The sequence below is a fragment of the Electrophorus electricus genome, chromosome 1 (assembly GCF_013358815.1).
Source record: "Electrophorus electricus isolate fEleEle1 chromosome 1, fEleEle1.pri, whole genome shotgun sequence".
In the NCBI taxonomy this organism is placed as follows: Eukaryota; Metazoa; Chordata; class Actinopteri; order Gymnotiformes; family Gymnotidae; genus Electrophorus; species Electrophorus electricus.
The window spans coordinates 23211753-23226183 of NC_049535.1; the positions used below are offsets into that span (position 1 = coordinate 23211753).

The 14431-nt window shown below is 44.0% G+C and overlaps 1 protein-coding gene across 1 annotated transcript in view; it reads left to right on the forward strand.

Annotated features, from left to right (window-relative positions):
* Positions 1-14431, forward strand: part of cacna1ia (calcium voltage-gated channel subunit alpha1 Ia) — an 80658-nt gene that overhangs the window by 10866 nt on the left and 55361 nt on the right. The window contains exon 3 of the mRNA XM_035523523.1: positions 12298-12395. Within this exon, the coding sequence (XP_035379416.1) occupies positions 12298-12395 (98 nt within the window). The remainder of the gene's footprint in view (positions 1-12297; positions 12396-14431) is intronic.

A 14431-nucleotide genomic window follows, 5' to 3' on the forward strand; every position in this document is an offset into this window, starting at 1 on the left:
TAGCAGTCGCTAGCAGTGCTTGCCTGTTGAAAGATTCCTGAAATAAGAGTAGAGGCTGGCTAAATAAATGGGAGTTAATGGTGTCCCTTAATTGCTGTTCACAGTGTGCAGGTCACCTCTTCATGACCTGATGCCTCCAGTATGGTTTGACAGCTTGTTTGAGTTTCAAGAGGACATGGAAAAGCCTATTTTGCATATCCTGAGAAATGTCCTTAAACTGAATATCTTACGAGTATACTGAGTGTGTAGATATAATGTAGTACAATTAGTAATATGTGTGTGTGTGTGTGTGTGTGCGCGCACGCGCGTGTGTGTGTGTGCACGCACTCACACACATTGTCAGTTTAAAATTCTGGGGTGCAGTATCATCTCTTTGGTATGCTTTTCCTGCTAAACATGAAACACCATCGTGTGAGGGTATATGGTCAGGTAGGGGGGCATACTTGGGTTCCTCAGGTCCTCTCATGAAGAAGAAGAAAAAACACTGCAGATATTTAGTATTGAGCCATTGAGCCCCATCAGCCCAGCCGCTCTGTTGTTCCCATTGAGTGTATGTATGTGAATGTGTGGTGCTGGGGTATAAATCTCATTATGTAATCACATAAAATTACCTGCACCTCAAAGTGATTGTAATTTTAATTCATATTAATTAAATCATGTTCAATTTGTCTAACATTATTAACTCAATAAAATTTTAATTCTAAGTGAAAATGATAATGACTTACTATGTTCTGAAGGTTAGGATATCAGTAACAATATGCTGGCTTCAATCAATATCTAAGTCATAAGGCAAATAATAGGTTTCAGTAAAATTATATATTTTGCTCAGAGCAGTAAATAAAAACATCAGTGAATCAAATCAAAAGATGACTGACTAAGCAAACTCAGCTTGAGGTGGAAGGAATCTGTGTGTGTGTGTGTGGGGGGGGGGGGGGTCAGTGTGTGGGTGCGTGCATGCGTGTGTGCTTTTACAAGAAGGAGGAAGAGCATGTGAAACTAATGTGTTTCCATTATCTAATCCTATATATGTGCCCAGGGAATACTTAGCTTTTGTTTGCAATGTGTTGTTAAGTCGAACAACAGAAACACCCTTAGGAGGGAGGCTTAAATTTACGGCAGCGTGGTTATTCCATGGGTAGACTTTGGCAAAACTACTAGGTGTCATGTCATGGCCCCGCCCCCTCCTCAAACCATGGTGTGTGTGTGTTCGTCCGTGTTGCCACGCCCTCGTCTCATCCACCTGTTTGGCATTATGTGTAATTGTCTTTAGTGTATATATGTCTCTGTCGTAGTGTGTTTGTGGGTTATTAAGGTGTGCACAGCATACTTGCAGAGATAGACGTGTTGTCTGTGGGTCAAAATAAAGTGTATGTTTAATCATGCCCCTTCTCCGCATCCTGAGTGCCTTGCTGCGTCACACTAGGTCATTTTATTCTTAGCACGTGAAATTAAAGAGGGATGTGTAACGGTGGGCTACCTTCTAGGATTACGTTTATCAACAGAAAATGTTCTTTGGGCTACAATGTACCAGATGGAAGTGGAGATCACATGACCAGTGACCAGATTAGAGAAAGGAAGAGAAAGAGAAAGAAAATCATGGCATGCGAGAAGAGAGAAGAGACAGTGGAATCCAAAAGGGTGCTGAGATTTCTTCATCTAATTAGCTGAGTAATAACCTGATTCCCAACAGCTGATATCAAAAACCACAAACACCAATATAATATCCTATCCTATGTGTAAAACTGTCTTACTTTGTCCTCATCCATTGGCAAGGCAGCATACCAACCTAGAAAACCTCCCAACAAAACACATTATGTGTGGCCTCAAACATGCAGTTTGCTGTCTGAGGAGTGATTGAAGGTTAGCTTGTGGTTTCTTTCCGGGAAATTATGGTCGATTCAGAAAACTTCACAGAGGTCCGGCCGTCAGTGAGGTCAGCTGAATAAGCTGAATCGGCTGTTTGTTTGCAGATGTCGACTTGCTTGCTTTAACTGATGAATGCATTTGCTGAGGACCTCAGTGTAGAGCGAAGTCTTTGGATTTCCATAGATAAGAGAGTGCAGCCTTCTTTAACTAACCACTAGGTTGGCAATCAGCCAGAGAGAGTGTGTACTGCGTTGGACAGTCCTTTAAAAGGGTTTCAACTGAGTGATCTATCACATGTACCAACATCGTGTACTCTAAATGTAAATGTAATTGTTTCTGTAAAGTCATTTGAGGGCACTCAAAGGCATGGTATTTACGTTCCTCCCTTGGTCTGAGGGTGGAGCTAACCAGAACTCTCAGAGCACATAGTTCACTTGAAACCCAGGGTAGGTCTGAGGGTGTGCAGAAATCCATGCTTGGTTGATATTTTACAGTCCATCATTATCCAGTGTTATTCCCACATCCGCAACAGGAATCTGAAAGTTGATTCAATCTTGACACTATCTGTGCATACCAGACTGTAAACGTCTGGGCAGTTTTTTTATAGACTGTACACATCTGGGCAGCTTTCAGTGACTAACAAAATAGGAAACACAAAACTAACATTCCAAATATTAAGAAAATGCAATAGAAATGTAAATAAATGATCAATTATTGAAGAGATGGAGGTGATTACAGAGATCTCTTTTATTAATGATGGGCTCAGTGGTGGTGTTTGGTGAGGAGAGTATCATCTAGCTAAAGACTGACCTCTAAAAGCATGAATTAACTCAAGTTATGCCTCATTTTGTTTTGCGCTTAGGTGGAACAATACAATATCATACAGCTGGACAATGGCCTCTGGCAGAACTTTAACAAAAACAATCTGACTTGGGAACAATCTGATTTAATCCTAATGGTTGTGTTACATGTCTCTGTGTCATATGTCTCTGTGATTTGCTGTCTGGGTGTCATAATAAAGCATTTGTCCCCTGCTCTTTCTACCCTAGTTTCCGTAATGTCATCCCTCATGCATAGGCAGAATTTACACTTTTCATCTGTGGCTCTTGTTTGCAAGTCACACAAAGCTTGCTATAATGTATCCTTAATGAATGGATTGCTTGGGTAAACCCAGTGGATATCTTTTGTAACAGTACACATGATTAGGTATTGTGGGGTTATCTTCATGACAGGCTAACATGGATGGAGTCTCAGTGTGAATGTGGATGTCATCTTTCCAAAATCCTACATTATGTACATACTTTAACTTGTAAATATTTTGTGTCTCAATTATTGGAAAATTAAGCTGGAACCCTATTTCCATTCTTTGTGGATGAACAGAGACTGGAATGCCACTTCCCAGTCCGTAGGCCAAGTGCACCCGCAAGGTTTCAACTGTAATGGCTGTTACTGATCTTATGTTTTCAACCATATTCACAGAGACTAGGTAAGGAGATATGGTACCACCATTGAGACTAGTCACCTGTTCAGCATGGCTAAGTGAGTGTTGACCATGAGAAAAATGTGCCTTGTAGCATTCTGCCAAGGCACTGTAACTGCTGTTGCTGAAACATTAATTGCAGGCATTCCTATGTACAAATCTATTAGGAGTATTAAACTAGACCTGAACGTAAAAAGATTTAAGGAGAAAATAAAACAGTCTAGGTTAACCAGAGAAGCATGCGGAGGAGAAATATTCTATACACAGGGGTACTGCTTCAACAACTGAGGCCAATGTTATCAACTCTCCTAGGAAGCATTTTTGTTGCCCCTGTATGGCTGAATTCTTCTCAAGCGCCCAAGAACTTGTCCAGTTGTTTGAGTGTGCATGGTAAGCTGCTTGGCATGTTTAATGGCATTGAAAATAAGTGGTTTATTATATTGTCCTCCTTTGCTTTTTGGTTTCGAGTTAAGGAAATGCTTCTGGTGAGCTACTCAGGAGTCTAGGTGAAAATAAACTCTTTGGGTATAAACACAGTAGTTGGCCTTGCAGAATGATACCAGTACATGGTTCTGCTTCTAGCATGTCATCCACTTGTACTATTTGAAGTGTAGAATTTTTTTTGCAGTGCCAACAGATTTGCTGAAATTAAAATACTGACCAATTTGATGCATCATTTTCCAAATGGCTTTAACACTAGCCAAAATGTGGAGTTGCACTCACAAATGTTCCACAGTATTGACTCCAAGATATCTTGGATAGACACATAAGCTGCCACAGAAATTCTGTACTGGGGAACCAAAGGTTTGTGGGGCTTTGAATTGGTGGGAATGCACACAGTAAAGCCAGTGACTCCACAGTAATAAGAATCCCTTGAGAAAATATGCACAGACATCAGAGTTGTTCTCACTAAGCCTCCTTCGTGTATTTCATTTCGGAAGCTTCTATATGGTTTCTCTGAAGCAGCAGGAATCGAGTTGCCACTAGAGGGTGAAGTTGTCGCAGTATGCATGACCTTCTTACTGAGGTCAGCACAACACTTGTGTTTTTCACTTGGCTCTGTTTGGAGTAATAGGAATCATCTTGGATGGGCAAAGAGCATGCGTTAATGATCTTCTGGGTTAGGTAAGGAATTTGGCAACTCACCAGCTTGGAATAGACACCAGTTGGAATAGGCAACTCACCAGACTGGAATAGACAATTCAACGTCATGAAATGTACTGTTAATCAAGAAGCCTAGTCATATTTAACAACAGGTCAGCTGGAAGGTTGCTTAGCTCAAGAAATGGTGTAGGGTAGGTGGTCAGGTCTAGTTCAGGGAGGTAAGGGGCAACATAGAAAAAGGATTTGTGGGCATTTCCATTTTGGGAACATTAGCAGACTTTGCAGGGACTGCTATGTCAAATTCACTTGACAGGAATTAATTGTCCCAAACACTTGGGCTAAGCTGTTAGCACTATGCTTCAAGGCTGTGCTCAAGACCAGAGCACACCATTGATGATGTCCAGTTGCTCACCAAGTCAGACTAAGATGTCTGCACCAATGAAGATGGAGTGAGATAAATGAGGAAATAAATTCATGTGGAGCATGAATAATCACTTGCCAAAGAAAGAAAGAATGTACAGATTTCTGTGCTCTTGGATTTGGGGACTGTACAGCATGAACTGTGACTTCCCTCGTGTACAAAGGAAGGACTTGTGGTCGCATAGGAGTGTGTGCACAGGTTATCTTGTTATTTTGAGGCATAACATGAGTTGTCCAAAGATACCATTTAGGGTCACTGGACACTTGCCATCTGGCCATTCCTCATGTATGTGATTGCAGGGCAACTCTTGGCTCTTGCATATGTCATTGCAACGTTGCATACATTATGGCTACCAGATCTCTTACTCATAGGTTTAGAAGTGTTAACTTATGCCCAGACCCACCCACAATGACAATCGATCAGTGGAGCTAACCTTTCAAGCATGTCTTGACCAATGACCAGCTCTCGTATGTTGAAAATGGATATGTACACCAGATGTACAATCTTCATTTCCTGAAAAGTGAATTCAAACCAAGCTCTCAAAGCACTGCTTTTCAGGTGGTCCTAAACCTAGGAATTGCAGGAATAGAGTGCACAAAACAGAAAGGACAGATAGAAGCTGCTCTGCAGCAAGTGAGAATCTATCCATACTTAAGATTTCCTTCCCCCAACTCAGATGTTACACTCTTGGATAACAGTGTCTAGTCCAGTTGCTAGTACATTTCTCACAGTCCTTTGTTGAAGGACATAGGGGGAAGCTCAGGGTCCTTAGGCATCCAAGCTAGAGTCTCTGATGAACTGTACTTCTGGTCTCAAGCTTGCATTAATTTGTAACTCTGATTCTCTATTTCTGCCTTCACTATGGCGTTCGTGATGTTGATGGCCATTAGCGTGGTTATCTGTTCTACCCTTTCTATTAAAGTGTTTGACGTCACAACGTTGGTAGTATTCAGTGCCATCTTGCTGATAGTCATGCAGTTGGTAGTTACTACTGCCCTTGATATGACCTTGTCTCTCCCTCCATGCTCTTGCCTCCCTGTGGTGTTGGGATGAGTAGTTCTGAGAGGTGTTGGTATGAGGACGGGCAGCGACAGGGATCTCAGAGCCATCCAGCTCTAATGGGGCACCCTCAGTATTGTGAAGTGAATGTACTTGAGGACTCTCATCCTTCTTATCTCCGGGGTGTACCACTGTTTCCCAAGCCATGTGTGCCATCTTTCGAATGTCACGCATGAAAGGATTGCCTTGCTTGCTGAAAATGGTTACATGGGTCTGTTCGCATGGGGGAAGGTTGTGCAAAAAGAGGGACTTGAAGGTTCTATCTTCTTCTAGACCTTGTCCATTCCTTCCTTGAAAGTAAGCATGCCTCAAACGACTGAGAAAATGAGGATGAGGATGTTCATTTCGACTGTGTTTGATTTTGATGGCTGACATTGTAGCTGATGTTTCATCAGCAAAAAATGAATATTCTTCTGTAAGTGCATTACAGAGTCGGTGAAAATTATCACGGATATAAGATGGCTGTGTTTTCATAAATGAATGGACGGTTTGGGAAGTTGTCTTCCAGATAAGTCGGACTTTTTCTTGCTCGGTGGAATAGGGCAAGTCATGAAGGCAATGTTTGATTGCTTGAAGATAGTCGTTAATGCTGTGTTCATGCTTTTCAGGATCAAAGCGTTCAATATCCTTAGCTAGGGCATCAAACTGTTTCAGACGAGGACCATCATGGGTCTCTTGTTTCAACCTGACAGCATAAGATGCATGACTGATCTGTGGATAATCATGTTCAGACTCTGATAAGGGATCATGATAGGGTGATGCATGGTCACTGCACCTAGCTGATGCTACAGAGTGTTCTCCATTCCGATCATGGTGTGATGATCTAGCCCTTCCTGAGGAATAATCACAAGCTCTATGATCGTTGCAAGATGATGTATGAATGAATGAATCACAAAAAGCATTGGGGTAGGTTACCCTTTGGGGATCAGCAAAATGAATCTTGCATGCTTGGTGTGAAGGGGAACAAGGAATGGAATGGTGGGTCACTCCCTGACGGGGGGGTGAAAAGTACAAGGGAGACGAGTGAGCAGAATGTGCGTGCTGCTCCATTAATCGCCCTTCCCGCTCTGAATTCAAGGATAGTATTGCAGAACGGGTCTGACAGGTTTGCAAAGAACGGGGCTCTTTCATGTATTCTCCACGATTCGAGTCGTGGTGACAGACGGTGGCTGTAGCAGTGATATGTTGCTGGCTTTGCCTGGTGGAGGGGCCTGACTGGCCAGCTGGTCTTGGTGCCAGAGAAGATAGGCTTCTCTCTGGTGTTGCACCTTGTTGGAAGGACAACCTGTTAACAGCCTTTGTCACAAACCTGACCCCTTGATCTGACTCCTCTTCAGAGTCATCTTGGTCTCGTCTATGTTGCAGGCTTGTCATATGTTCTAGCCTCTCATGCAGCATTCCCAGTTGTAGTCTGGTTTTCCTATGGGCAAGCAGAAATATCCAACCAATAGCATTCTGGATATTGACGTCAGGTCCATGTTGGATGAAGGATACCGCCTCTCTGATCTTCCTTTCACAGTCCTCTATAGAGTATTGCTCAATATTTCTTTTGTTATCCTCAGGCAGATGAATAAGTTGGCTAACAAAATCAGAAAGGGAGAGATGCTGGAACTGTCCTGAGGTATACTGGGAGCTTGAACTCATTTTGAGCCTATGGATGAAAAATAAATGTGCAGTGCAAAGAAGGTTGCACTTAGTAAGGAAGCATGTGGGGTCGTAGCAAGTGGTTCCTGAATGTAGATCACAAGTGTTCAGCACAATGCAATGGCTGAGAAACATCAGTAATTAATGTAAGCTGTCTACAAAGTGGTAACAGCAGTGTAACACAAAGCAAGGAGGCCAAGGTAACTGCTCTTTAAATGCAAGCAACACAGAGTGTGACAAACTGTGTTACAACTGTATAATTTATCTATGTAATTATTCATTAAACAAGTATCTTAATGCATCTACAGTGATTCAGCAATACAGGAATATATTCTATATTCAACCATTGTATGCAGTATAGCAACACACTGTGCTGCCCGACTGTATAATTATTACAGTTAAGCTTTACAATAAACCAAGCAAGGAATAATGCCAATATTCTAATGTCTCCATGCTACTTCAGTAATGCAGGAAAGGGGATCTGTTCTAGATCCAAACATTGTACAGGGTCTGTTAATACACTATGGAATACCACTGTATAATTTAACTCAGTTAATTATTACAGGAGAGCAAAGCACAGAAAAACACCAGTATCCTAATGCTCTATGTTACTTCAGTAATGCAGGTAAGGGGGTTGGCTTTAGAACATACTGTTAGTATGATAAAGAAAAGTGGGAAGTAATGCTGAAGAGTGATAAAACTGGAATAAAACTAATTAATTAGTCTAATAACTTATTTGGCTTATATGTTGTTGTTGTTGTTTTTTTGTCTAGTTGATTATTTGTTTTAAAGCTTCAATCACTTACTGACTATGAATTACTGTAGCTTATACATCAAACCACCACTAGATAAATGTTAGCGTTTGCACTTGGTCTACCCCTGTAGACAGTGATTCTGCACTTTAGCCCAGCCTAGTGTCGATATGGAAATTGTTCATTCTTAGTTTTAAGTCTTTAAATTATAGCGTTGGTGTCACTCTGAATAGGAACCAAGTAACACATATAGGGCACCAGTAATATAGGTGCTGGGGTATAAATCCCATTAAGTAAGCAGTCACACAAAATTACTTGCACCTCAAAATGATTGCAATTATAATTAATATTATATAATGAATATAACAATATAACCAATGTATTAAGTCAGTTATTAAAATCTGAAATTGTTAATTGTTAATGACTCACTATTCTTTGAAGATTAAAAAGTCAATAATTGCATGTTGATTCCAGTGAGTATTGTAAAATTACAGTTATTGTACAGAATAAATAAATACAGCAGTGAGCAAAGAATGAATTGATTCTAAAGATGGCTAAACAAGCTAAACTAAGACTAGTGGGGAATAAGACCGTTTGTGTATGTACACTTGCGTATGTGTATATGTGAGCCTGTCTGTATGTGTGTGCTTTCAAAAAGGAGTGCACAGAAAGGAAGAGGAGTGTTTGAAATTAACATTTCCATTGTCTAATCCTACTTTGTGACTAGGGGATACGTAGCTTTCATTTGCAATGCATGGCGAAATCAAAAACTGAAAGGACCTTTAGAGGGAGATTTAAATGTACAGCGTGGTCAGTTCGGTAAAACTACTAGGTTATTTTGATCTTAGTGTATGAAATTAAAGAGGGATGTAAAACAGTGGACTAACTTCTAGGATTACAGCTAAAAATAGAACATTTTCTTTTGACTACAATGTACCAAATCACAGTGGAGATCACATGACCAGTGACCAGATTAGTGGAAGGAAGAGAAAATAAAGAAAATGATGTTATGCAAGTAGAGATATGAGGGGAAAGACAAAGAGGAATCAAAACGCGTGCTGGGATTTCTTTGTTTGATCTAATCAGCTATACGAGATCCCGATATGAAAGTTTGCACTAACCAAATACAGCTGATTTCAAACACACCACACATCAATTAAATATCCTACCCTAGTTTTAAAACTGCCCAGATGCACAGTCTTACTTTGAGTTGTATGTTTGTCCATTGGCATGGATGACCGGGCAGCTCGTTGGCCAAGGAAAGTTCTTCTGAGCACACAGGAAACAAACGTCCCACCCAAAAACACTGTGTGTCACTTCAAACGTGCTGTTTGGTGTCCGAGGAGAGGTGAAGGATTGCCTTTTGTTTTTTGTTTTTTTCTGGGGAATCCTGGTCGACTCTGAAGAACAGAGTTCAACTTCACAGAGGTCCGACCGTCAGCGTGGTCCGTGAATCAGCTTTTTGCAGATGTCGACTTGCTTGCTTTAACTAATGAATGCATTTGCTTAATGGAATTTAGTCTCGTCACAGAGGACCCAAGTGCAGAACAAAGTCTTTGGATTCCCACAAATAAGAGAGTGCAGCCTTCTTCTCTTTAAACTAACCACTAGGTTGGTGACTGGCCCAAGAGAGCGAGCACTGGGTTGGACCTTCCTTTAAAAGGGTTTTGTCTGACAGATGTATCACGTGTACCCACATCCGGTACTGTAAATGTAAATGTTTCTGTACAGTCATGTGAGAGTCTGCCCTTCCTGTAGAAGTATAGTACTTAAATGTGTGTGTGTGTGTGTGTGTGCAAGCAAGTGAGCATGCATGTTCCTCCATATATGTACTTTCACAGAATATTGTTCCTGATTCGGAATCCACTTAGTTTAGTCTGTAATTTGGGGTCCTGCCTAAAGTGATGGGGGTGGGGCAGAGTTATCACTTTTCATAATGATCAGTTCTCTCCATCTCACCAGCTTTACCTTGAAACAAACAAGCTCAGCATAATTCATTCATCTTTGACGCTGTCCGATCCTTTGTGCTGTGGTCTCCTTATTTTAGACACTTTTTCATTCTGATGATGAATAATGTATGTATGCTAATGGAATGGCCAGCCCCTGAATGTGATTAGGCAGTGTTAATTGAGTGTTGGGTTGACATGCTCAGACCTGAATGAAAAGAGTGTTTAGGAGCATGCCGAGAAACTGGTGAGCGAGAGGTTGTACTGCCCAGTGACGGAGGAGAGGAGAGGAGAGGAGAGGAGAGGAGAGGGTTGCCAAAGAACGCAAAGCAGAGAGATGAGTTAATTGCAAAAGACAGTAAGGAAGTAATGAAACAGAGGAAGAAGAAATAAGAAAGTAAGAAGACATCATGGAAGATGAAAAGCTGAGAGCGATAATGGGAAGAGCAAAATGAGTTTGTATTTCTTTATGCATGTGAGGTAAAGGGGGTGTGGCTGAGGCCGGGGGGGGGGGGGGGGAAGGACAGACAGGAATAAGACCAGGAGACTGATAGCACTACTGACTTTAGAGGGGCCCTGTCTGGAAGCCATGATAGTATGCTGCCTATCCAGTATTTACAGAAGACATGAAAAATAGCAAGAGAGGTTGAGAGGGGGAGTGAGCGAGAATGAAAGAGAGAGAAAAAGAGAGTGAGGAGTGAAACTGACTTTGGTGCCCTCAAAGGATTTAATAATGGCCAGCATTATTTCCTACTGTGTTCCCACTTCACTGAATGTTTAATCTTCGTATAGATCTGCCAAAAGACAGCATCAGGAAGGTTGTATCTCCATGTCGACCATCCAGAAGCTTGGGGCCACAGCAAACTTTTGAGCACACAGCAGTGTTTTTGCTCGTTATAAAAAAAAAAAAAGTGCCACTTTTTTTTCCTGTTTGCGTGTGTGTGCGTGCATGCGTGTGTGCGCGCATGTGTGCGTATCAAGCTGCATCTTGCTGCTACAACTGCTGCAGTTCAGATAGTAATCGTCCTAATGAGATCGTCAAACGTAACAACCATGCTGCGTGTTCCTGCTCTAAGAACTAGAGACTGTCTGCTTCGTCTCCCCATGCCTGCACCTCCAGCCGCTGCACTCTCGATGGCCTCCTTCGGCTGCTCTGAGGCTTAGGGCGGCAGACTGATGTGTAAGCGCTCTCCCACATACACATATTCACACACTCTCAAAGCCGCCATCAGTTCACCGCCGCTGCCACATCCACAGCAGAGCACACTTGCAGCAGCTCGGACTTGTGTGAGGGAGCTGGACGAGGAGTGGAGGTGATGACCGCACCGGCTGCCCCCATCACCCTCTCTGAGCGGCTCGCACCACCAGGGGCGGGGCAGTCGGAGAGGGGTGGGGCCTACCGGCTGCCTTCCAGACCTGGATGGAGAACTGTGGCTAAAGGCCGGACAGAAACAGTGTCACGGATCAGCAAGCGTCCGCATGGCACATGCAGTCTTGTGGAATAATGGAGTGCGATGCTGTGGGCTGGACCTGTGGCATTCAGGTGTGTGTGTGTGTGTGTGTGTGTGTGTGTGTGTGTGTGTGTGTGTGTGTGTGTGTGAGTGTGTGTGTGTGAGAGAGAGATTAATGTGGAGGAGCACCTCTCTAGTATATCTGCTGGGTAGGGCTGTACCTCACCTGCAGAGAAAATTGATGGAAGCTTCAGGCACTAAACACTGGGGAAGGCTGCCGTCCAGAGCCACGGCTGAATGAATTACACATCAGCTAGTGCACAGAAATATAGATAAGATATAAATAAACAAATATGCAAAAGTTTGGCTTTCTTTTGACACACACACACACATTCAATTTTCTTGCCCACACTTCCACACTCAAATGTGATGATAGCCAATTGTAAATAAATAAAAACTAGACTAGGCTTGTGCTGAAGTGGGCTGATTCTGTAGTTTCCCAGTGTGTTCGCATTGTGTCATACACACATTCAGCTTGTTTATGTGTTTTCCTCTCTCTTTCTCTCTCCCCCAGGATGGTGGAATACTCCCTTGATCTCCAGAACATAAACCTCTCTGCTATCAGAACTGTACGTGTGCTCCGGCCACTCAAAGCCATCAACAGAGTGCCCAGTGAGTGTTTCCTCCAAGCCCATCCCTTTCATTATGTGTGTGTGTGTGTGTGTGTGTGTGTGTGTAATGTGTGCATGCATGCATGGATGCGTGTACAACACGTTTGTACGCCAAGTGTCTTCACATGCAGGTCCCTGGGCATGTGTGTCCACGAGAGCGCGTTACCCTGCCCCCCTGCGTGGCGCTAGCACCTGCCCTGACACCACCACTCCCTGCCTCCTGCCTTGCACATGGCCCGGGGAGTGAATTAGGACAGATTGGAAAGCAGTAAAGGCAGATTAGGGTAGATTGGAAAGTCGTTAGGGCAGATTAGAGCAGATTGGAAAGCTGTTAGCTCCAAATTGTAGCCTGTGTCACAGCTAGATTAATCCCTCTTGTAATTAGGTGGAAGAAATCTGTTTTCTTAAGAGCACTAGCCATACTGCCTGGTCCTGGAGCTTGCGTTCACCTGCGCCTGCATATGTGTCTTGCTTTCTCTGGGCTGCTCCTTAAGCAGTAGTCATTAGCCATACTTCACAGCACTCAGGTCGAGCCTCAGCTCATATAACATGAATGCTGATCAAATTAGTATGCGTGTGATTTTACTGCTAAAGGACATTGATGAAGCTGTGCGGGGACTCCAGGGGAAATCTGGGAGCGTGGCTGGGAGAATCAAGTGCGTCCTGAAATCTCCCTTGCAGTCATGTGTGTCCAGGCAGTGAATGCATCACTCACATTGCGCAATTCCCCATTTCGAGCCCTTTTCTAGCCCTGTCAGCTTCTTTCCACGGCAAGCCAACTAAGAGCAACTCCAAGGATAAAGGGAGAAAGCAGCAGAATGCTCGGAGGTGGTGCCGAGAGCTGAGAGAGGCAGTCTGTCCGTATTGATTTGTTATGCGATGGGTGGAGTTGGGCTTGTGTCCCTGTCTGTCCCGCTCTTGACGGGACATCACTGCCTGTTTGCAGGGCTTTTTCTCTGGCCATTACCCTCCTCCTGCATCTCCCGTCGCGCACGCTCTCGCCCCCGCGCTCGCCTCCCTTTCCCTCCCTCTCTCCCTGCACCTCTCCCTCGTTCTCTTACTTTGCCTCTCATCCAATTACGTGGCAATGCAGCTCTCCTCTAATGAGCAGCCTGAGGCGCAGGGCTGCGCTCCGTTTAGCTGGCGCGAGGCGAGGCAGGCACACGCCACGCGCTCCCACTCAATTTAAGCCACCACAGCGAACCGGCCCCCGCCCCTGTCACGGCCCCCACCCCTCGCACAGCCAACGCCCCCGCCCCCGGTCACGGCTCACGCCCCGCCCAAGGCCCCCGCCCCGCCCACAGCCCCCGCCCCCCGGTCACGGCCCCCGCCCCGCCCACAGCCCCCGCCCACGCCCACGGCCCCCGACCCGGTCACGGCCCCCGCCCCAGTCACAGCCCCCGCCCCCGGTCACGGCCCCCGCCACGCCCACAGCTCTCTGTAAGATGCTGTGGCTTCGCACACTCACCCTGTGTCAGCCCCCATTCCTCTCTCTCACTGCTTTTCTCTCTTCCACTGTAACTAGTGCTCTCTATAATTCTCCTTCTCTCTCTCTCTCTCTCTCTCTCTCTCTCATTCTCTCTCTCTCTCTCACTCTCATTCTCTCTCTCTCACTCTCTCTCTCTCTCTCATTCTCTCTCTCTCTCTCTCTCTCTCTCTCTCTCTCTCTCTCTCTCTCTCTCTCTCTCTCTCTCTCTCATTCTCTCTTCCTCCGCTTCAATACAACACAAGAGAACTTTGGCATGACTGCATAAAATTGCCAAAGGCTAATGTTTGCCATATTGCCAGTACTATTTTGCCAAGTACAGAAAGATTTAAAAGTTAGTGGTTTGTGACTAAGTACACTCATAATAGTAAGAAAAAGACAACACATTTAAGGGTTTACACATGGTGGAGAGTGATGGGGATAAATGAGGTAGCGACGTCGAGGTTGTCTCCTACTGGCTCTGATGCTGCTACTCATTCGGCAGTGAGAGTTGCAGTGTGGCCCTCTATGAAGGTTTTCCTTTTTTTAAAAAAAAAAAAACATCAATGTTT